The following is a 20952-nucleotide window of genomic DNA, read 5'->3' as shown; positions in this document are numbered from 1 at the left end:
CATATGTCACAGGTGTGAGGCCCTCTGGCTGCCGGAACATGTTACCACCAGCCTGGTGGCCCCGCACGACACACATTTGTTACTGCATAGCTCTGGAAGTCGGAAGCCCCAAACGGGTGTCCTGGGGCTAAAACCAGGGTGTCTGCGTTCCTTCTGTAGGCTCCAGGGAGGTGCTGTTTCCTTGCCTTCCTAGCTTCTAGAAGCCGTTGTGCGCCATGGCTCAGGTCCTCTCTTCCCTCAGGCCAGTGACGATGGGCTGTTTTTCTCACGAGGCTCTGTTGACTTCCCCTCCCTTGTGTAAGGAGCGCTGTGGTTTCGCTGGGATGTGGATGGTCTCCCCCTCTTGGAGTCTGCTGGGTAGCGACCATAACTCACCTGCCAATGCAGAATCTACTCATAGGCTCTGGGGATTCGGAGGTGAGCGCCTCGGGGGGACCACGACCCTGCCCCCCACCCGCGTGAGGCCCCTCACCAGCCAGCAACAGCAGAGCCTCCCAGGGCCTCCCCCGGTCCCGCCTGACTGTGGGCACTGCCACCCCGGGCCTTTGCATATGCTGCCCCCCTGGAAGAGAGAAATCTCTCTCCCTTCCTTTCTCCACTGCCCACCGAGAAGACAGATACATCACGGCTCATGTCCCCATGGGACCCCCATGTCCTCCCTCCCCTGTGACCTGTCACAGGGCCATTGCAGGGAACCTGACCGAGCCGTGTCCACGTCTAGAGACTGGCGAGTCCTGTGGGGAGGGACAGGGCCGTGTTTCCCTCACGGGATCCCGTGGCCTTGTGACAGTGTTAGTTCTCTGCGTCCTAAAGGAAGCTTCCAAGGAGCCTGTGGGGCATAATGCTTTTTGGCTGTCGCCATCCATAGAGGTTCTAGAGCATGGTGCCCAGTTACTGTAAATCCGGGTAACGGGAACGCGGTTCGTTCCCCCACACACGGAAGTGCTTTTACAGAGTAGCCACAGAGGAACTGCATGTAGAAGCTCATTTGGGTCCAAAATGTCAAACCGTTTCTGACCCACAAGTCCAGTTTGACTTGTCCCAGCCTCGTCCATCTTTGGTAACTGGAAGAGAAGATGTTTCTGGTGAAGCAGCTTTGGGGGTGCAAGGTGCCAGGTGAACTGGGCTGGCCTGCTGTCTGCTTTTGCCCAGAGAGTGAAAAAGAGCAGAATTTGATTCATCCCATGTCCTCGACCCGGAGAAACTGCTGTTTCCCCTGCTTGTGGACAATCCTGAAACACATCATTCCAGAAGGCTTCCCTCCACACCGACCACATAAGCGACCCTTTATCAGCCTGTCCCTTCTCCTGTTGTGCAAAGCCTGGAGCTCCTCCTTTTTATTTTTATTTTTTTTTAAGATTTTTACTTATTTATTTAACGAGAGAGAGAGAGAGAGAGGGAACACAAGCAAGGGGAGCGGGAGAGGGAGAAGCAGCCTTCCTGCTGAGCAGGGAGCCCGGCGCGGGACTCGATCCCAGGACCCTGGGATCATGACCTGAGCCGAAGGCAGATGCTTAATGACTGAGCCACCCAGGCGTCCCCCGGAGTTCTTCCTTTGCCAAGGTTGTGGTATTATTCTCAGAAGGGAACATTCTAGAGAAAAGCGGACTTGTAACTATGTTCCCTCTTCGTTGGCAGATTCCCACAGAGGAGGCCTTGGAGCGGATGGTGTGTTCCGTCTTGTCCCGAACCTCTGAGGACGAAGCTGACCAAACGGGTCATGCCAGAGACTGTCATCCCCGCTGGTCCGAGGCCACAGACTACCTGGTGCACGCGGTCAACTGGCTGCAAGTCTATAAGCAGGTGCCGTCCCACAGCGAACCGCTCAGCCTGTCCGCACCCATCTCTTTCCTCTCCATCTCTTTTACTTTGATTTTATTGATTTTTCGTGTTTGATTTCTTTTTGGGAAAGCAGGTAACACGAGACGTAAGTATTCACTGTAGTATTGCAAGGAGGGGCCTGGGCAGCTGCAAACCCGAGAACCTGTTCCCTTTCCCCATGCTCCGTTCCCTGTTTTGTTGCATGTCCTTTCCAGGGACAAGCCCCGGGAGCCCCACGTCCTGCCCATTAAGTGCCCTTCTCCCGCATGTGACCGCCAGCCTCCCCTCGCTGGGGCCTCACTGCAAATGTCCCTGGAAAGCCTGTCTTACACTGAGATGCACACGTGGCCATGGCAAGAATCATGGTCTGTTTTTGGCATGCAGGGTTTCCACCGGCCTCCTTGGACAGCCTCCTTGGGTGTTCAGATGCAGGGGTCCAGCCCCTGGAGCTCTTGGGGGGCCATTCAGCCTGTCCCTTCACTCTGGTTTTGACAAGAAGCATCGAACTCAAACGGTAACCGATTTAAGGGAAACAGTGAGAAAGATGCTGTGGCCCGTTTTTGTGGATGTGCTGGTGTGGCAGGGAGTCCCAGAGTGACTATGTAGCACAGGCTGGAGGCCACCAGGGAGTCTGGCTTGCTAACAGCAGGGTACTTTCCGGGGAGTTGTGGGTACGGTGTGAGGCAGAGCCTGTCTGACAATAACGCTCCATTCGTTTTAGTGGACATGACATCACCTTTTCCTCAAAGGACATGTACTGACCAAGGTCAGAATCTCCAATCGTAGATAAAAGATTATCAGACTCAATACCCAAAGAACAAATAATCCAATCAAGAAATGGGCAGAAGACATGAACAGACATTTTTCCAAAGAAGACATCCACATGGCCAACAGACACATGAAAAAGTGCTCAACATCGCTCGGCATCAGGGAAATCCAAATCAAAATCTCCATGAGATACCACCTCACACCCGTCAGAATGGCTAAAATGAACAAGTCAGGAAACGACAGACGTTGGCGGGGATGCAGAGAAAGGGGAGCCCTCCTACACTGTTGGTGGGAATGCAAGCTGGTGCGGCCGCTCTGGAAAACAGTATGGAGGTTCCTCAAAAAGTTGAAAACAGAGGTACCATACGATCCAGCAATTGCACTACTGGGTGTTTACCCCAAAGATACAAATGTAGGGATCTGAAGGGGTACGTGCACCCCAATGTTTATAGCAGCAATGTCCACGATAGCCAAACTGTGGAAAGAGCCAAGATGCCCATCGACAGATGAATGGATAAAGAAGATGTGGTATATATACACAATGGAATATTATGCAGCCATCAAAAGGAATGAGATCTTGCCATTTGCAAGGACGTGGATGGAACTGGAGGGTGTTATGCGGAGTGAAATAAGTGAATCCGAAAAAGACATGTATCATAGGACCTCACTGATAGGAGGAATTCTTCATCTCAGGAAACAAACTGAGGGTTGCTGGAGTGGTGGGGGGTGGGAGGGATGGGGTGGCTGGGTGATAGACATTGGGGAGGGTATGTGCTACGGTGAGCGCTGTGAATTGTGCAAGACTGTTGAATCACAGATATGTACCTCTGAAACAAATAATGCAACATATGTTTAAAAAAAAAGAAGATAGTAGGAAGGGAAAAATGAAGGGGGTGAAATCGGAGGGGGAGACGAACCATGAGAGATGATGGACTCTGAGAAACAAACTGAGGGTTCTAGAGGGGAGGGGGCTGGGGGGATGGGTAAGCCTGGTGATGGGTATTAAAGAGGGCACGTTCTGCATGGAGCACTGGGTGTTATGCACAAACAATGAATCATGGAACACTGCATCCAAAACTAATGATGTAAGGCATGGTGATTAATATAACATAATAAAAAAAAGTTTCCTCCAAAAAAAAAAGATTATTACAGAAATGCAGGTGTGACTGGTCACTAGGTGGGACTAAAATGATCACAGGGCAGTGCTGAGCTGGCCAGCACCAGCGTGGTCGGGGGGCCACCTCTGCTTTGTGCGCCATCCAGGTAGCCTGCACCCATGGGTAATGCACGGTGATTCAGTGCACCCACGTGCTCAACATGCTTTTGCCCGCGCCTTGTGATTTGGGCAAAAAGCATCTATGTTGGTGTCACGTTGATGATAAACCAGGATGTTGCTTGCCTTTAGTATCATCATTCCCAAGTCCATGATGAAGAACCATAACTAGCAACCATGTATTCGTTAGGATAAAATCGTGAAATATATCAACATATTTATGCCGTCCCAAACATGTCAGTTTAGTCTTCAAGGCATATGTCCCTGGTTTAGTGATGTATGTTGTGACCTTCTCTCTCTCTCTCTTTTTTTAAGATTTTATTTATTTTTTTAGAGAGAAGGAGGTAGAGAGTGTCAGCTGGGGGGTGGGGGAGGAGCAGAGGGAGAGGGAGAGAGAATCTCAAGCAGGCTCCCTGCTGAGTGTGGAGCCCGACACGGGGCTCGATCTCACAACCCTGAGATCACGTCCTGAACTGAAACCAAGAGTCGGACGCCCAACCGACTGAACTACCCAGGCTCCCTGCCTTCTCTTTTGCAAGTGGCAGTGGGCGAAGGAAAGGGAAATGGCAGCCCAATGAAAACGCGGCGTGCCTCCATTGACGTCATTTTTAATCTTTCGTTTTTGAATAGAAATCAAATCGTACGGCAGTTAACAGACATTTCAGTCTGGCAACATCGTAAAAATGGGCTGTCTGTCCTCTAGAAGGCTCCATTACTGTGTCTCAGGCAAATGTTCTCATGTTTACTGCGTTCCTGTTAACAGTGATGTTTCCGTTTCTGCACGCGTAGGTGTTCGAGTGGTGGCGGAAGGGCAGCATGCTCCAGCAGGTGCTCGCCGGGGCTGCCCGCGGCCTGGAGGCTCTCGGCAATGCGTTTGTGGAAGAGCGTGAGCCACGGCAGGTGGTGGAGGCTCTGTATGCTGTGCTTCGCATCCTGAGTGAGAGCTTGGCGGCAGATGGCCCCACCAGCAGCCATCCATCTCCCAAGACGTAAGGCGCATCCCCCTGTTTGATTACTGGTTAGGCTTGCGGGCCTGAATGTTAACGAGTGCATAATGAGATGGGGAGAGGAGAATTCATAAAACCGCGGCTAGACAGTGGGTTTCCAGTCAGTAGCTGGGAGACTGCAGGCTGGCGTAGTGGAGACCATCCCGAACCATTTGCCCCAACCCGATGTCTGGGTTTTTTTTTTTTTTTTTTTTAAAATATTATATCTATTTATTTCTCACACAGAGAGAGAGAGAGAGCACAAGCAGGGTAAGCTGCAGGCAGAAGGAGAAGCAGGCTTCCCACCGAGCAGGGAGCCCGATGTGGGGCTCGATCCCAGGACCCAGGGATCATGACCTGAGCCGAAGGCAGACACTTAACCCAGTGAGCCACCCAGGCGCTCCCCCTCTGTCTGTTCAGATGCGGACAACAATCCGGTGCGGGAATGTATCCGAGAAGGGGGTCAGCCTTCTGGATTTCAGACATAGGTTTAAAATGAACAAAACCACTTTAGAGGCGCTTTCACGAAAGGAACTGTTTTCATGGTTGTTTTGAAATTTTATATCGTTGAAATGTTTGCGGAAAGTCCACAAATACTTTAGGAGTGGGAAAAGGTACCCCTGGTGGCCTCTTCTTTTTCGAGAGAAGCCGAATGGATTCCCAAGTGGTTGGTTCTGTTGCAATACTGGATCTTCTTCAGCAGGTACTGCCCTTTGCAGGAACTGGACCTCATTACACCCCTGAGGTGTAGGCTCTCCTTGGAAGCCGACAAAAGGTTTCTCAGTATTGTCTCAAAAGGGTCCATTTCAAGCCACAGGTCTCGGGAGCTCTTGCTGCTTACCCAGCATGAAGGGAGAATTGTATCGTTAGAATTGCATGGGATCAGGTCGTGTTCTTAGGGCACACGTGACATCATGACATATGGACATACACACATAAGTGGAAACATTTCCAACTCCCTCGAGTTTTCTGGAACCCGGTTAGGAAGGAGGATCTTGCTTTTGAAGATCTAGTTCCCTGTGTTATCTTAGAGATTGCCTGGGTGCTAGTGATGGAGTGGGTCACCTCCATGACCCTACAAATCTGCCACACCCCTGCCACTTCTGCCCCGGGGGACAGAGAGCCCCGGGGAACTCTGGCTTTCAGCTCCTCCAGGGATCAGGGATGTGAGAGATGGCACCCCCTCGGAGGACCAGGTGTGGGTGACCCGAGCTTCCCCTGCCCCCCGCATACTTCCTGCCCACACACAGGGTAGGCAGATGGGGGGAGGTGTTCCCCCGGCTGCTGTGTGCCCCGGGCCAACAGTGGGCCCCTAGAGTGTCCCTTTCTCCTTGCACCCACTTCTGTTCAGGGATACAGACGGCCAAGCAAATCTGTGGCCAGTGCACAGGGATCTGGCCCCTGGGTTTCCACCTCCCCATGCTGATGGCGTCTCTCAGTGGCCCCTGAGGCCTTTGCTGGTTATCCAGCCCTTGGTCTGCTGCTGGCTCCATGCAGGAGCCCCAGTGGCCCCGTATCTTCACCTCTAAGGAAGGAAGGACCTGCCGCCCCTTGTATGGCCAGCAGGGAGACCCCGGGTTGAGAACACCCCACGCTTAGCAGCTGCTCACAAGCACTGCCCAGTCCCTCACGCCCTCCCCGGTGCTGACACCTGCTTTGGCCGCCGGACTCACGTCCCCTCCTAGCATCACCCGGTGCTCGCTGTCATTGTTATTTTAGACCACATCCGCCCCTCCTGAAATCAGCCACTCGCTTGCCCGCAGTTCCTCCGGATCCTTGTGCCGCCCACACTGCCCTTGGTGGGAAGCTGCTGGCCCAGGACACTGCACTCATTACTTCTACCCTAGTCTCGCCGATTGCTCACACCTTCTGTCTTCCAAGTCACGACTTCCAACTGGAAGCCCAACAAGGCTTCCTTTGGTCCCGAGGACGCGCGTCCTCCGAGGCAGGCGTGCTCGTGGTGGCTCTGTTCCTGCTGGACCTCCCACCAGGACGATGAAATGCGGGAGAGGCAGGCCGGTGTGGGCATGGGGCCAGGCAGGGCCAGGCAGGGGCCAGGCGCCACCTGCCACTGGGCACCAGCCTCGGGCACCTTGCACGGGTGTCCCCTAGCAGCATCTTCTGGGTCTCTCCTTGCAGCTCACTTTCTCTCCCTGGGTACAGGATTCCGGGTGCTTGCATAGACGCCCTGAGGGTCTGCATTGTCGTGCTGGGGCGCTTGCTCCCACAGTGTGACCCCCATCTGCTTCTTCACTCGCACATTGGGTTCCAATTTCAGCTCCTCTCATTGCAGAGTCCCTGTCTGTCCTGCTGCTCTTCTGGGTTGCTCCCTCCCTCTTCCTGAGTCAGGTATCCTCCCGGGGCAACAGGGACCCTCTGGGGTGGTGGTGGGGGAGCTGCGGCATCCTGGGGCAGTTGGACAAGCCCCCACAGTGACTGCCTGCCTTCCCAGGGAACGTGGTCCCTGCAGCTGCTCAGCTGGGGAGCACCCGTGCCTGCACGAGTGGACCCCGTTTCCCTCCCTTCCCCGCCCAGGGGCTGCAGGTATCCAAGTCACCTTTGATGGGTCCCGCGCCCACCACTCACAACGCGGCATTTGGAAACTCTTCTTAAAATCTTTTCCGCTGCCCTCAGGTTACCGCATCTACAGAAGTTGGAGAATGTTCTTTGGAACCTGCCCCCGTGGTGGCCGGCTCTGAAGAGATTGCTTCCACGCCTCGGGGCTCTCAGGAACGCGATAGCCCAGAATTTGCGTTTTGTGCAAGGTAAACTAGCTTGGTCTTATTTGTCACCTACGCGCTAGGAGCCAACGTGAGGTTGATTATTTAAAAGTGGACTTCCAACTGCGTGACACCTTTGTTGAGCTTGGAGGTAGTTGGCACCGTGGGTTTTATGCTCTGCAGGGTGACTCGGTGGGCGTGGGGGTGGGACGGGGGCTTAACTGCTGTCAACGTGAGCGTAGCCTCCTTCTGGGACCAGTGACATGACGGGCAGTTTCCCGCCCAATGGGTGCGACTCCCATTCACACGCTCAGCCCTGGTGTTCACATCGGGCCAGAGTGTATCCCTGGATGGTCATTCTTCTGCTCCCTCCGTGGGGCCGGGACAATGCATTCCTCCTTCTTTCCAGAAAGCCCTTCTTTGAACCTCCACTGACTAGTGGTGTTACTTCTCGGCCTAAGGTGACACCACAGGGGCTGGAGGCTTCTCACCTTTTCGTGGCGGGGAGAGAAGAAATGAGTACAGATGTCACTTTTGGAGTAAAGCTCCCCTGTCTCCACGGTGCCGTCCTCATACATCTCGAGGAGGCCTGAAATGATAGTGCAATCAATTTTCTCCATTTTCTTCTCTCAGGAAGATCATAAAATGTCTGATAACAGGTGCAGTTTGCTGGGCTGCAGGTTTTTAGAATTCACTGGCCTATGCACGGCCACGTAAAGCCCATGCTTTAGGGGGATAGTAATACATCAGTTTGTTGACCTTGCAGAAATGCTCACGTGCCTGGAGAGATCAGCTAATAGCTCCACACTGGGCGGACCTGACCAGTTGCAACCGGAAAAGGATGTGCTCTTTTGGTGGAAGCAGGTAAAGCATAGCATGGGGTTATAAATCAACAGGTTTGATAGAACATTCAAGAAGCTCATGCAATCTTCAGTTTTGCCCCTGCTGTGAGCTGTGCAGGCAACATGTGCCAGCAAAAAGGGCAACTTTTCGAAGAGCCTTGTCTTATTTTGAAATTCGGACTGCTGCGGAGGTCTGGCTGTGGCTCCCCAGCCCTTGGGGGGTGAGCGCAAGCCTCTCTAAGCCACCCCTCCTGCTCTCCTTCACCTTTCAGCTCTTGGTGCAGAATGCTACGGACTGGCATCTAAACGCGAGCTTGTCTGGGAGGGAGGCTCTCCTGTGTTGTGGGAACCCTGGGGCCTGGGAGGGCCTCCGAGGGCTGACGTGTCCCCACGACTCCTCCGACAAGACCAGCATTTTAAACAAGCTACAGAGGTCAGCAGAGGACGTGGTAAGTAGTCACCTTCTGATCTCGTCCGCCAAGACCAATGGGCTTATTTTGAAGGTCAGACCCCGTATGGAATCCCAGCTGCCCCTGCTCCGTCCCTCCTGTCTCGCCACACTTAGGACGCTGTGCGGCACCCATCCGGCCAAAATCTCCTCGACAGCAAGCCGGTTTCCCCTTAAAGAGCACCCCAAACCTTCAGACTGTGCCCCTCTGCTTCCCTGGCTTCTGGGCTCCCTGTTCTCTCCATCCCTGGCTGAAGGGTGGAAGAGTATCTTCGGGCATCAGTCAGCCTGCTCTTCCGTGCCCTGCCCCTTGCTGAGCACTTGAGAGCGGGGAGCAATTTGTTAGTAAAGGTGATGATGTCACCTTCGACCCATATTTTTCTCACCGAGCACTACAAATTATAGTACCACTCACCTTTCCGCTGTTCATTTCTTCCTCTGTATACATGTTTCATTTCTTAGCTTCTCGCACTCCCAGGTAGGGTCGGGCTGGAAGGGGCAGGTGCGCTTCTGCTGTGTTTTTTTGTTGGAGGATGTGGGTCGCAGCCCAGCCTGTGGCAGTTACGGGAACAGAATCACAGGAGTGTGACTCCGAGGAGGCCGGGTCCAGTGGGGGCCGCTGGGGGACTAGCCAACACAGATGGGCTTCACACCTGCGTCCCTTCTGCTTGATTGCTGGACGAGCCTTGATTTGGGGGTACAGAGTCAAGTCTGGGACGGTCCCTTAGGTTATCAGAGGCCCATGGGTCACAGTCAAGAGTGTCCTCGGGGCGGGAGACTGGGCACGGGTGCTTCGTGGTGCCACACTATCCTCACTAAATGTATCACAAACACTGTGTTCTTCTCCTGTCAAGGATCGCCTTTTGCAAGAGGTCGTCACTGGGCGCACAGATGTGCCAGTTTCGGGACCCGAGGGATTTCTGGGCTGGCAGGAAGTGGTGGTGCAGCTGGTGGACGTGGGCCTTTCCTGCAGGCGGCTCTGCCGGTGGCTCGGAGCGGCCACCTCACCCGGGGACCGTGACCTTGCTGGTGACTGTAAGGACCAGCTTGCCACAGCACTGTAAGTTTGGGTGCAGTGGGAAACTGGTGAGTAGTTGGGAGCTAGATGATCCCAGCCGTCTACTAAAGCAATGGAGCCACATAGTATAGTCCTACTTCTAGTACATTCTATTTCTAGGGGGAGGCATAAATTTGTTTTTAATCTAAAAAAAGGACTGGCCTATTTGGTACTATTGGAAAGCGTTTAAAACTGCAAAATATCAGGGGCTCCTGGGTGGCTCATTCGGTTGAGCATCCTACTTTTGGTTTTGGCTCAGGTTGTGGTCTCAGGGTCGTGAGATCAAGCCCCGAGTCGGGCTCCACACTCAGCGCAGAGTCTGCTTGAGGTTCTCTCTCCCTCTGCCCCTCCCTCTGCTCGTGTGCAGGCGCATTCTCTCTCTCTCTCAAATAGATAAATAAAATCTTAAAAATAAATAAATAAAAATACGAAATACTAAACAAGCCCTTCAAAGGTTTACCATTGGCTTAAACTTTCACAAGCTTCTTGGCCTCAAAGTGGATTTCATATTATGTACTTTTATTTTCCTCTTTCTGTTCTCTTGATTTGTTGTGTGTCTTATGTTTCACGTATTCCTGTGAGTGATTCTCCCTCATTTTGCAAATCAGGGTGCAGGAATTCATAAGCAATCAAATACCTAGTAAGACAGCTATTGCAAATGTTCTAATTTCTGACGCAAATGACCGCCAGGCACCCATGTATGTTTGCATGTAGATGAATTCGTAATGATCTGTCTCCTGGAAAACCACGAGGAGATGCGAGCCTTCTCTGGATTCTCTTTGACTGCAGGATATTTCATGCACTAGGAAAAGTACAGTTGTCCCTGGAAGAAACATCCTGCTGGGAAGGCTTCACAGGCTTTATCAGGAAGACCTGTGAACTGGTCCACCTCGTGAACATGCAAGGAAGCGTCCAGAACGGTCCGTCTGGTAAGTCAGTGGTCTTCGCCGTGGGAACGTGGGGGCTGCTTCCCCTTCCGTGCGTGTTCATGAGAGACGCCCCTATTTAATGATGAGGAGCTAGAAGCAGAGACTCACCGAGTATATTTGCCACTGTGATGTCCACAGTAAGTTACTGCTGTCTGTTACGGCAAGACCGCCCAGGGGTCCTGGTTTCACTGGTCGTCCCAGCTGGTTTTTACCAGCGACCACTTTTCTCTCAACCTGTCCTGGTTTGGCTGATAAACACGTACCTGTATGGACCAGGCATGACGGACCTGAGAAGTCCAGAGGTGCTGCGTGTGGGGCCTTGTCAGTCTCGTGCTATTAGGGCCCACCCTGCACTCCGGGGGCAGCACCCCCATGTCGAGCCAGCTCCCCTCTTCCCGTGCCATCCCCAAAACCAAAAACCCCCTCAAATACGAATTGTGCAAGTTTGCAACGGCCTGACCCACAGGCGGTCATTCTCTCGTCCCAAAGGCCCTCTTTACTGAGAAGATGCTGCCAGGGTGCGACCTGTGTTTGTGACTCGTCCTGGTCGAGAGCTGGTCGTCTGGGTCTGGCTCTCCTGGGGGACCCTGCTTGCTCTGGGTGTGCCGTGTGCCGTGTGCCCTTCTGCTCCGTAGGTTACCGGCTTCCCTGCGGAGCACCTGCTGCTTCGACTTGGGCTGGGGAGGGAAGTGATCTGTTCTTGCTCTGTGGCCACGTCCACTTAATCTCGCTTCCTTCTTGTCTCCTCAAACTGCTCGGGTTTTTATTTCTATTTTTTTTAGTTTTTATTTAAATTCCAGTTAGTTAACATGCAGTGTAATCTTAGTCTCAGCTGTACAATATTGTGATTCAGCGCTTGCCTACATCACCCGGTGCTCACCACGACAGGTGCGCTCCTTCCTCCCCATCACCTCTCTCCCCATCCCCCACCCAGCTCCCCTCTGGTCACCAGCAGTGTGTTCTCGAGAGTCAAGGGTCTGTTTCTTCGTTTATGTCTCTCTCTCTTTTTTCCCCTTTGCTTGTTTGTTTTGTTTCTTAAATTCCACATGTGAGTGAAATCATATGATAATTGTCTTTCTCTGACTGACTCATTTCGCTTAGCATAATAGTCTCTACTTCCATCCACATCGTTGCAAATGGCAAGATTTCATTCTTTTTGATGGCGGAGTAATATTCCATCGTGTGTATGCACCACATCTTTTTAAAAAATTTTTTATTGTTATGTTAATCACCATACATTACATCATTAGTTTTTGATGTAGTGTTCCATGATTCATTGTTTGTGCATAACACCCAGTGCTCCATGCAGAATGTGCCCTCTTTAACACCCATCACCAGGCTAACCCATCCCCCTACCCTCCTCCGCTCTAGAACCCTCAGTTGTTTTTCAGAGTCCATCGTCTCTCATGGTTCGTCTCCCCCTCTGACTTACTCCCCTTCATTCTTCCTCTCCTGCTATCTTCTTCTTTTTCTTTTTTCTTAACATATGTTGCGTTATTTGTTTCAGAAGTACAGATCTGTGATTCAACAGTCTTGCACAAGTCACAGCGCTCACCGTAGCACATACCCTCCCCAATGTTGATCACCCAGCCACCCCATCCCTCCCACCCCCCACCACTCCAGTAACACTCAGTTTGTTTCCTGAGATTAAGAATTCCTCATATCAGTGAGGTCATATGATACATGTCTTTCTCTGATTGACTTATTTCACTAAGCACAACACCCTCCAGTTCCATCCACGTCGTTGCAAATGGCAAGATCTCATTCCTTTTGATGGCTGCATAATATTCCATTGTGTATATATACCACCTCTTCTTCATCCATTCATCTGTCGATGGACACTGGGCTCTTTCCGTGGTTTGGCTATTGTGGGTGATGCTGCTGTAAACATTGGGGTGCATGTGTCCCTTTGAATCTGTATTTTTGTGTCCTTTGGGTAAATACCTAGTAGGGCAATTGCTGGATCATAGGATCTATTTGTAACTTTTTGAGGACCCTCCATACTCGGACCACTACTTTTAGAGGCTGCCAGAGAACCCCCGCTCGTGGCAGACTCCCTCTCTGTGTCAGTGTCAAGCCCACCAGCCGCACGTCGGGTCTCTGCATCGGCTGCAGGTGGGTCACACTGAGCTCCGCACCCGCCAACAGTGCTGGGCTGATGGCCGCGCCTCCTCGGTTGGGTGCTCATCTGGTACTAGAACTTCACCCGCTCCTGACCATTTTCAGAAACATAGGTGACAAAGAGTGACATTCAGCATCAGTGAGAAGCCTGGGTTCAGAAGTCTCAATAATATTGACAATCACAACATTTGTTGTGTTTTGTATGAGTTATTTCATCCAATCCTCACGTCAACCCTTGAGTTGGGGTCCGTTTTGACTTCATTTTCAGATGGGAATACCGAGGCTCACAAAGATTAAATTCTTGCATAGACCACAGAACTCCCAAGTGTCAAAGCCAAGACACATGTTGGAGGTCTTACTCCAGAGTCTGTGAGCTTCACTTCCATTTGGACGGTCCCCACTGGGTGCATCATGATGCCTAAAGGCTTGTCAGTTATGGAAATATAGCTTGTCAGAGAACGGAGTTTTGCTGATTCTCTGTTCTGTACATTTGTTTCCTCTTTCATGGATCTTCCTAATTTGGAAATTTCATGAATTTCCTGTTTCATGAATTTCTTCTTTTATTTTTATTATTTCCTTCCTTCTACTAAATTCAGTTTGATGTTCCTTTCCTAGCTTCTTGATTTTCAGATTTTCTTCTTTTCTAATAGATGCTTTTGAAGCTGTAACATTTCTTCTATGCAGAGCTCTAAGTATATTCCACACAGTTTGATATGTCATAGTTTTGTTACCATTCTGTTCAAAATTTTCTGGTTATGATTTCAGTATATTGCTTAATTTCCACTAACATTTGGGGACATTTCAAGTGATTTTTAAAGAAAACTCCGAATTTCTAGCCTATTTTAGTGAGAGAACATTCTCAGTGTTCAGTCTTTGGAATTTGTTGAGACGTGTTTATGGCTCACATGGTCAATTTTGGTAAATGTATGTGCTCTTCAAGACCATGTCAATTCCACCCTTGTCGGGTGTAGTAGTTGTATATATTAATTAGGTCAAGTTTGTTAATCATCCACATCTTATCTATTTCTTATCTGCCTCTTTTACAGACATAGATGAGTTAAAATTTCCCAGTGAGATGGTAGATTTGTCTGTTTTCCTTTTAGCTTTATCAGTTTTGCTGTATGTCATTTAAGTTACTTAATTAGATACAGTTTAGAACTGACATATATTATTTTTTTTAAAATTTTATTTATTTATTTGACACAGAGAGAGAGAGAGAGAGCACAAGCAGGGGGAGTGGCTGGCAAAGGGAGAGGGAGAAGCAGACGCCCCGCTGAGCAGGGAGCCCAAAGCAGGACCCGATCCCGGGACCCTGGGATCATGACCTGAGCTGAAGGCAGATGCTTGACTGACTGAGCTACCCAGGTGCCCCTAGAACTGACATATATTTTTATTGGATGAGCTCTTTTATCGTTAGGAAATGACACTTCCTTTATCTCTAGCATTGTCTTTTCCTTAAAAATATACATCATTGAGGGGCGCCTGGGTGGCTCAGTTAGTTAAGCGTCTGACTTCGGCTTGGGTCATGATCTCAGGGTTCTGGGATCGAGCCCTGCTTGGGCTCCCTGCTCCGTGAGAAGTCTGCTTGCCCTCTCCCCCTGCTTGTGCTCTCTCTCTCAAATAAATAAGTAAAATCTTAAAAAAAAAAAAATATATATATATATATATATGTACACACACACACATCATGGATGTCCTTATCATTTTTTAAGATTTTGTTTATTTATTTAAGAGAGAGAGAACACACGCACAAGTTGGTGGGGAAGGGTAGAGGGAAAGGGAGAAGCAGACTCCCCGCTGAGCAGGGAGGTGGACTTGGGGCTTGATCCCAGGACCCTGAGATCATGACCTTAGGTGAAGGCAAATGCTTACCTGACTGAGCCACCCAGGTGCCCCTGATGTCAGTATTAATGTTAGTATTAGCTGTAGTCTGGATGTTCAACTAGGATGCCACGATGGTTAAGTTTACTCCCAAATATTTTATTATTTTATTATTTTTTTTCTATTTTGTAAATGGAACTATTTCTTTAATTTTCTTTCCTTTTCTTTCTTTTCTAAAGAAGATTTTATTTTTAAGTAATCTCTACACCTAATGTGGGGCTCAAACTCAGGACCCTGAGATCAAGAGCCATGTGCTCTACTGACTGAGCCAGGCACCTCTTAATTTCCTTTTCATATTATTCATTGTTAATATAGAAAAATGCAACCGATTTCTGTGTGTTGATTATGAATCCTACAGCTTTGCTGAATTTGTTTATCAGTTCTAAAAGTTTTTTGGTGGAATATTTAGAATTTTCTACGTATAAGATAATGTCATCTGCAAACAAGGATAATTTTACTTTTTCCTTTCTTATTTGGATAGTTTCAGTTTCTTTTTCTTCTTTTATTGCTGCGGCTAGAACTTCTAGTACTGTGTTGAATACAAGTGGCAAAAGTGGCATCTCTCTCTCTCTCTTTTTTCTGTGTTTTTTTCCCCCCTCCTTTTTTCCTTTATGATATAGTCTGGATAGTTATCTCTGACTTAATTTGTAGTTCCCTCTTTCTTTCTTAAGAATGCATTTAATGTACTATTAAGCTTATTCCATTGACTTCTTAATTTCAGTTATTGTAGTAAGTTCTAGAGTTTCAGTTTCTAGTTTTTATAGTTTTTAATTAAAGTCTGTGCTGGTAGCTCCAATAATCTGATCTCCCAAGGGTCTGTTTCTATTGTATGATTTTCTTCTTTGTATCACTTCTTATGTTTTATCTGTAGTTGTTTTTGACTCTATTCCAGACATTATATATTAAAAATTGTGGCGATAATTTGATACTTTGGATGTTTTCCATCCTTCAGATAGGCTTTTTGCTTGCTTGCTTGCTTGTTTGTTTCTGACAGGCATTTAGAGGGAGGGGCATGTCACCCTAATTCAGCCAGAAGTTGACTCCTTTTGTTTTAAAAGCATGGTGTCAGTGTTTGTCAGATCTTATGTGTTTGTCGTCTGCTCCTACTGCTGGAATGCAGCCCTGTGGGGTCCCAGCCTGAGGCTGTGGTGTTGACCAAAGACATTTTTTCCTTGGTTGGCCCAGAATTCCAATTTACTTCCTATTCTGGTGAGACCGTTGAAAGTTCTGTTCATTTTCTCAGCCCTTGTTTCTGCTTTTTGAAGTAGAAATTGCCTCCAGTGGAAAAGTGGCTTCAAATGCTGGGTTTTGTCTCACCTGCCTTCCGTCTTCTGGATCCTGGCCCCACAAATACTCTTGGCCTTGAAAGCTGCCCGATGCCTTCAAAGATTTTAAAAATATTTAAGATATATTCAATATCTCCTCTAGGTGTTTGTGGTGGGAAGGTTGGGTAAAACATTCTGGCCAGCCATATGCAGAACTGCCTGTTCCCAGTTCATGGTCAAGGTGTGGGTGCTCCTAACCTGCGGGTGACAGCAAGGGGCTTGGCAGTTAGGCCCTGACGAGCTCTTGGGGGACGAATAGTGAGGTGGTAAGGGGCTTGGACTTTGGAATCGACCTGATTAGGCTATGCCCCTGACTGGCCGTGTGATTGGGAACTTCAGCTTCATCATCTGTAAATAGGCACAATCCTGTGAGGATTAAGCAAGTTACTACTTAGTAGGGTGTGTGTAGTATGTTGGGTGTTACGTAAGTACAAAGTGAAGAATAAACGTTCAAGTGTGTATTCCCTGGTGTGCCATGGCCGCGCTCCCTTGTACCAGGTACTACGTTAGGGTAACGTTTATTTTTTCTTTTTTTAAAAGAGTTTATTTATTCACTTGACAGAGAGACAGCGAGAGAGGGAACACAAGTAGGGGGAGTGGGAGAGGGAGAAGCAGACTCGCTGCTGAGCAGGGAGCCCGATGCGGGGCTCGATCCCAGGACCCTGGGACCATGACGTGAGCCGAAGGCAGATGCTTAATGACTGAGCCACCCCGGCGCCCCTAGGGTAAGGTTTAATGCGTGTTTCCACAAGCCAGAAGTACATCAACTAATGCATGTGAGTTAGGAGATCATTATTTAAAAAAAATTTTTTTTAGAGAGAGATAAAGAGAGTGTGTATGCATAAGCACAAAGTGAGGGTGGGGCAGAGGTAGAGGGAGAGAATTTTAAGCAGGCTCCCGGCCCAAGCATGGAGCCCCACCCGCGGCTTGATTTCATGACCCTGGGATCATGACCTGAGCTGAAACCAACAGTCCGACCCTTTTAACTGACTGAGCCCCCCAGGCGTCCAGAGAATGGCTGCCCTGTTTAAGCAGACGTGCCAAGCGTTGGCAAGAATGTGGAGGGAATTGGGATGGTCATATGGTGCTGGTGGGAATGTAAAATGGTATGCTGACTTTGAAAAACAGCGTCAGCCTCTTAAAAAGTTATACCCGCAAATACCATATAATCCAGCCATTTTGCTTCTAAAGAAAAGAAAGCGTATTTCCATCCAAGACTTGAGCATGAACGGTCATAGCCTCTGTATTTGCAACATCTGCAACCAGGGAGCCAGCCAAGTGTGACTCGCAGGACCGGAAAGACTAGCCGTGGTACACCCAGAGCGGATATTACTCCGCGGAAAAAAGGAATGAGCGCGCTCCCTCATGAACGAAGCTCAAACTACTGATTCTAATTAATCATGCTCAATAAAAGATGTCGGGCAAAAAAAAAGCTCACACTATAATTCCATTTATATGAATTTCTAGAAAATAAAAACTAATCGATGGTGGCGGAACGCAGATTGGGGGTTGCATGGGGACAGGAGCAGGGGGCTGGACCTGAATTGTAATGGTATTTCTCTGGTATGTACATATGCCAAACCCTAACAAATTGTACATGCGAATATATGTGATTTGCTGTATGTCAGCTATATTTCAATAAAGCTGGTTTTTTTTTTTTTTAAAGAAACCCTAATTTAAGGCAAGTAATTTATGCTCTCTGGCATCTAGGAGAAAGTGGCAACAAGCTTGATAATTAGCACAGGTGTATGTGATTCATATCAGACTTTTTTTAATGTTATGTTAATCACCATACATCACATCATTAGTTTCTGATGTAGTGTTCCATGATTCATTGTTTGTGCATAACACCCAGTGCTCCACGCAGAACGTGCCCTCTTTAATACCCATCACCAGGGTAACCCATCCCCCCACCCCCTCCCCTCTAGAACCCTCAGTTTGTTTCTCAGAGTCCATCGTCTCTCCTGGTTCGTCTCCCCCTCCGACTTACTCCCCTTCATTCTTCCCCCTCCTGCAATATTCTTCTTCTTCTTCTTTTTTCTTTTTTAACATATAATGTATTATTTGTATCAGAGGTACCGGTCTGTGGTTCAACAGTCTTACACAATTCACAGCGCTCACCGTAGCACATACCCTCCCCAATGTCTATCACCCAGCCACCCCATCCCTTCCACTCCCCCCCCCCACTCCAGCAACCCTCAGTTTGTTTCCTGAGATTAAGAATTCCTCCTACCAGCGAGGTCATATCATATCAGACTTTTTAAAAAGGTAATGATACCAGAAAACCAAGCCACATTGAGTAACTTTTAAATAAAAGAAGGAAACATAGGGGCATCTGGGTCTACTCTGGGTTTCACCTCAGTTCGTGATCTCAGTGTTGTGGGATCGAGCCCTGTGTGGGGCGCTGTGATCAGTGGTGAGTCTGCTTGAGATTCTCTCTGTCTCTCTTCCTCTGCCCCTCTCGCTCGTGCTCTCTTTGTCTCTGAAATAAATAAATCTTAAAAAAAAAAAAAAAAAGAAGAAGGAAACATAGCCCACCAGAAAGGGAGCAGCCGTGTATGGGAGCGATCAACCCTGAGATACAAGAAAGCAAGTGGACGGATGGTTTCGGGCACAGCAGAGAAGCATCCCTCCAGCGTGCGGAAGGAGAAGACAAATAAAGGGGGCTGACTTTCTTTGCAGAAAGCCCACTAGTCTCCTGCACTGGAGGGACAAGCGTCTGAAAGTGACTTTGAGGGGTGGGACAGACAATAGATTGGATGAGACCGTGGACAAGGTAGAAATGTTGAGCCACGCTACCTTCGTCGCCCGAGCCACACCCCGCTGTGTCAGCAGAAGACTAGAGGCTCACGTAGCCTGCTCTGACCCTGGAACTCTAGACACAGCTGAGGGCGCGGATGTCACCACCAGTGCTGGGGACTGATGTAACCTTCCTGTTCTGAATAGCAAAATGCCCAGCATCCCTCTTGTGTGTGCAGAATACTGGCGGTCAGGCCTCCTCCTTGCCACCATGTGCTAGCAGGAATCTGGAGAATTCTGCTGTGCAGCTTTGGGAGACATTGACCCACCCAAGAGGAAAGAAGTGCATCTGGACCAACAGTTGAGGGTCCCCCCTCCTGGAAAGGTTGGCTTTTGCCTGATGACTCGAGAGCGAGCGAAGCCCTCCAACTGAGAGGCCACCACTCTGCATGAGGCGCTTCTCAGAACCTCCTTCTGACACGTGAACGGGCAACCTTGGTTCATCAGACGCCAAGGAAAGCCTCCAGAGACAGAGATCACAACAAGCAGAAAAGCAAAACCTCAGAAGAAATGGGAAATACTCATACAAACTTTAAAACAAAGGAAATAAAGATACAACAAGAGCAGAAAGCGATTTTCAATGGATCTCCTCAAACAAGAAGGAATTGTTAGAAATTTAAAATGTGTAAGTACACAGAAGTGTTTTCAAGTGAAATAGACCAGAAATTAGAAGAGAGAATATTCTAAGAGATTATAAACCTGGAGAGTCGTGTAGGAGGTCCCACTGACTGCGACTGGGAGTTCTCAAAAGTAGAGATGACGCAGGGTTTGGAATGATCGAAGAAATGACCCAAGAACATTTCCCAGAATGGTTGTGTTTTGTATTTGTTGGCCATCTGTATGTGTTCTTTGGAAAAATACCTACCCAGGTCATCTGCCCATTTTTTAATCGGATTGTTTGTTGTTGTTGTTGTTGAGTTGAATGAGTTCTTTATATATTGTGGATATTTGCTCCTTATTGGAAATATCATTTGCAAATATCTTCTCCCGTGTAGTCAGTTGCCTTTTTGTTTTGTTAATGGCGTTTCATTTGCTGTGCAAAAGCGTTTCGGTCTGATGGAGTCCTGACAGGTTATTTTTGATTTTGTTGCCCCGAGGAGACAGATCCAAAACAATATTGCTAAGACTGAGTTTACTGCCTATGTTTTCTGTTAGGAGTTTTATGGGTTCAGGTCTCACATTTAGATCTTTGGTGTATTTTGAGTTTATTTTTGAGGATGGTGTAAGAAAGTGGTCCAGTTTCATTCTTCTGCGTGTGGCTGTCCAGTTTTCCCAAAATCATTTGTTGAAGAGACTGTCTTTTACCCATTGTGTGTTCTTGCCTCCCTTGTTGTAGATTAATTGACCATATAAGTGTGGGTTTATTTTCTGAGGTCTCTATTCTGTTTCATTGATCTATGTGTCTATTTTTGTGCCAGTGCCATACTGTTCTGGGTTAGTTTTGATTATGTTTTTGTGCTAACTATGGGTCACATTTTCCTGCTTTTTTGCATGCCTGGTAATTTTTGATTGGATGCTAAACATTATGATTTTAGCCTTGTTGTGTCCTTGCTATTTTGTTTTCCTATGTTCTTTTTTTTTTAAAGATTTTATTTATTTATTAGAGAGAGAGAGAGAGGAAGAGCATGCACAAGTGGAGGGAGCAGTCGAGGGAGAGGGAGAAGCAGATTCCCTGCTCAGCAGGGAGCCCGACTCGGGACTCGATCCCAGGACCCTGAGATCATGACCTGAGCTGACGGCTGACGTTTAACCAACTGAGCCACCCAGGTGCCCCTGTTTTCCTATGTCCTTGAAAGCAGTTTCATCCTTTAGGATCTTGCTTTTAGGGTTTGTTAGGCAGGACAGGAATGGTACTTGGTGTGGTTGCAGATATTACCCAGGAGTTAGGCAAGGGTAACTTGCATCTTGTACTCATTGTCTAATGAAAGTTGTGGATTGTTCCAGTCTGGCTGATGAAAACAGAATTTGTTTCTTTTTTTTTT

General features: G+C 48.6%; 1 protein-coding gene across 1 annotated transcript in view; it reads left to right on the top strand.

Annotated features, from left to right (window-relative positions):
- The window catches only part of ABCA13 (ATP binding cassette subfamily A member 13), a 369210-nt gene that overhangs the window by 51116 nt on the left and 297142 nt on the right, over nucleotides 1–20952 (top strand). The window contains exons 9-15 of the mRNA XM_025853136.2: nucleotides 1639–1803; nucleotides 4652–4851; nucleotides 7483–7613; nucleotides 8335–8432; nucleotides 8683–8859; nucleotides 9713–9918; nucleotides 10705–10844. Of these exons, the coding sequence (XP_025708921.1) occupies nucleotides 1639–1803; nucleotides 4652–4851; nucleotides 7483–7613; nucleotides 8335–8432; nucleotides 8683–8859; nucleotides 9713–9918; nucleotides 10705–10844 (1117 nt within the window). The remainder of the gene's footprint in view (nucleotides 1–1638; nucleotides 1804–4651; nucleotides 4852–7482; nucleotides 7614–8334; nucleotides 8433–8682; nucleotides 8860–9712; nucleotides 9919–10704; nucleotides 10845–20952) is intronic.

The sequence above is a fragment of the Callorhinus ursinus genome, unplaced genomic scaffold (assembly GCF_003265705.2).
Source record: "Callorhinus ursinus isolate GAN/ISIS: 27379988/994484 unplaced genomic scaffold, GSC_fseal_2.0 scaffold60, whole genome shotgun sequence".
Taxonomy (NCBI): domain Eukaryota; kingdom Metazoa; phylum Chordata; class Mammalia; order Carnivora; family Otariidae; genus Callorhinus; species Callorhinus ursinus.
This window is presented reverse-complemented; position numbering and strand designations above follow the sequence as displayed.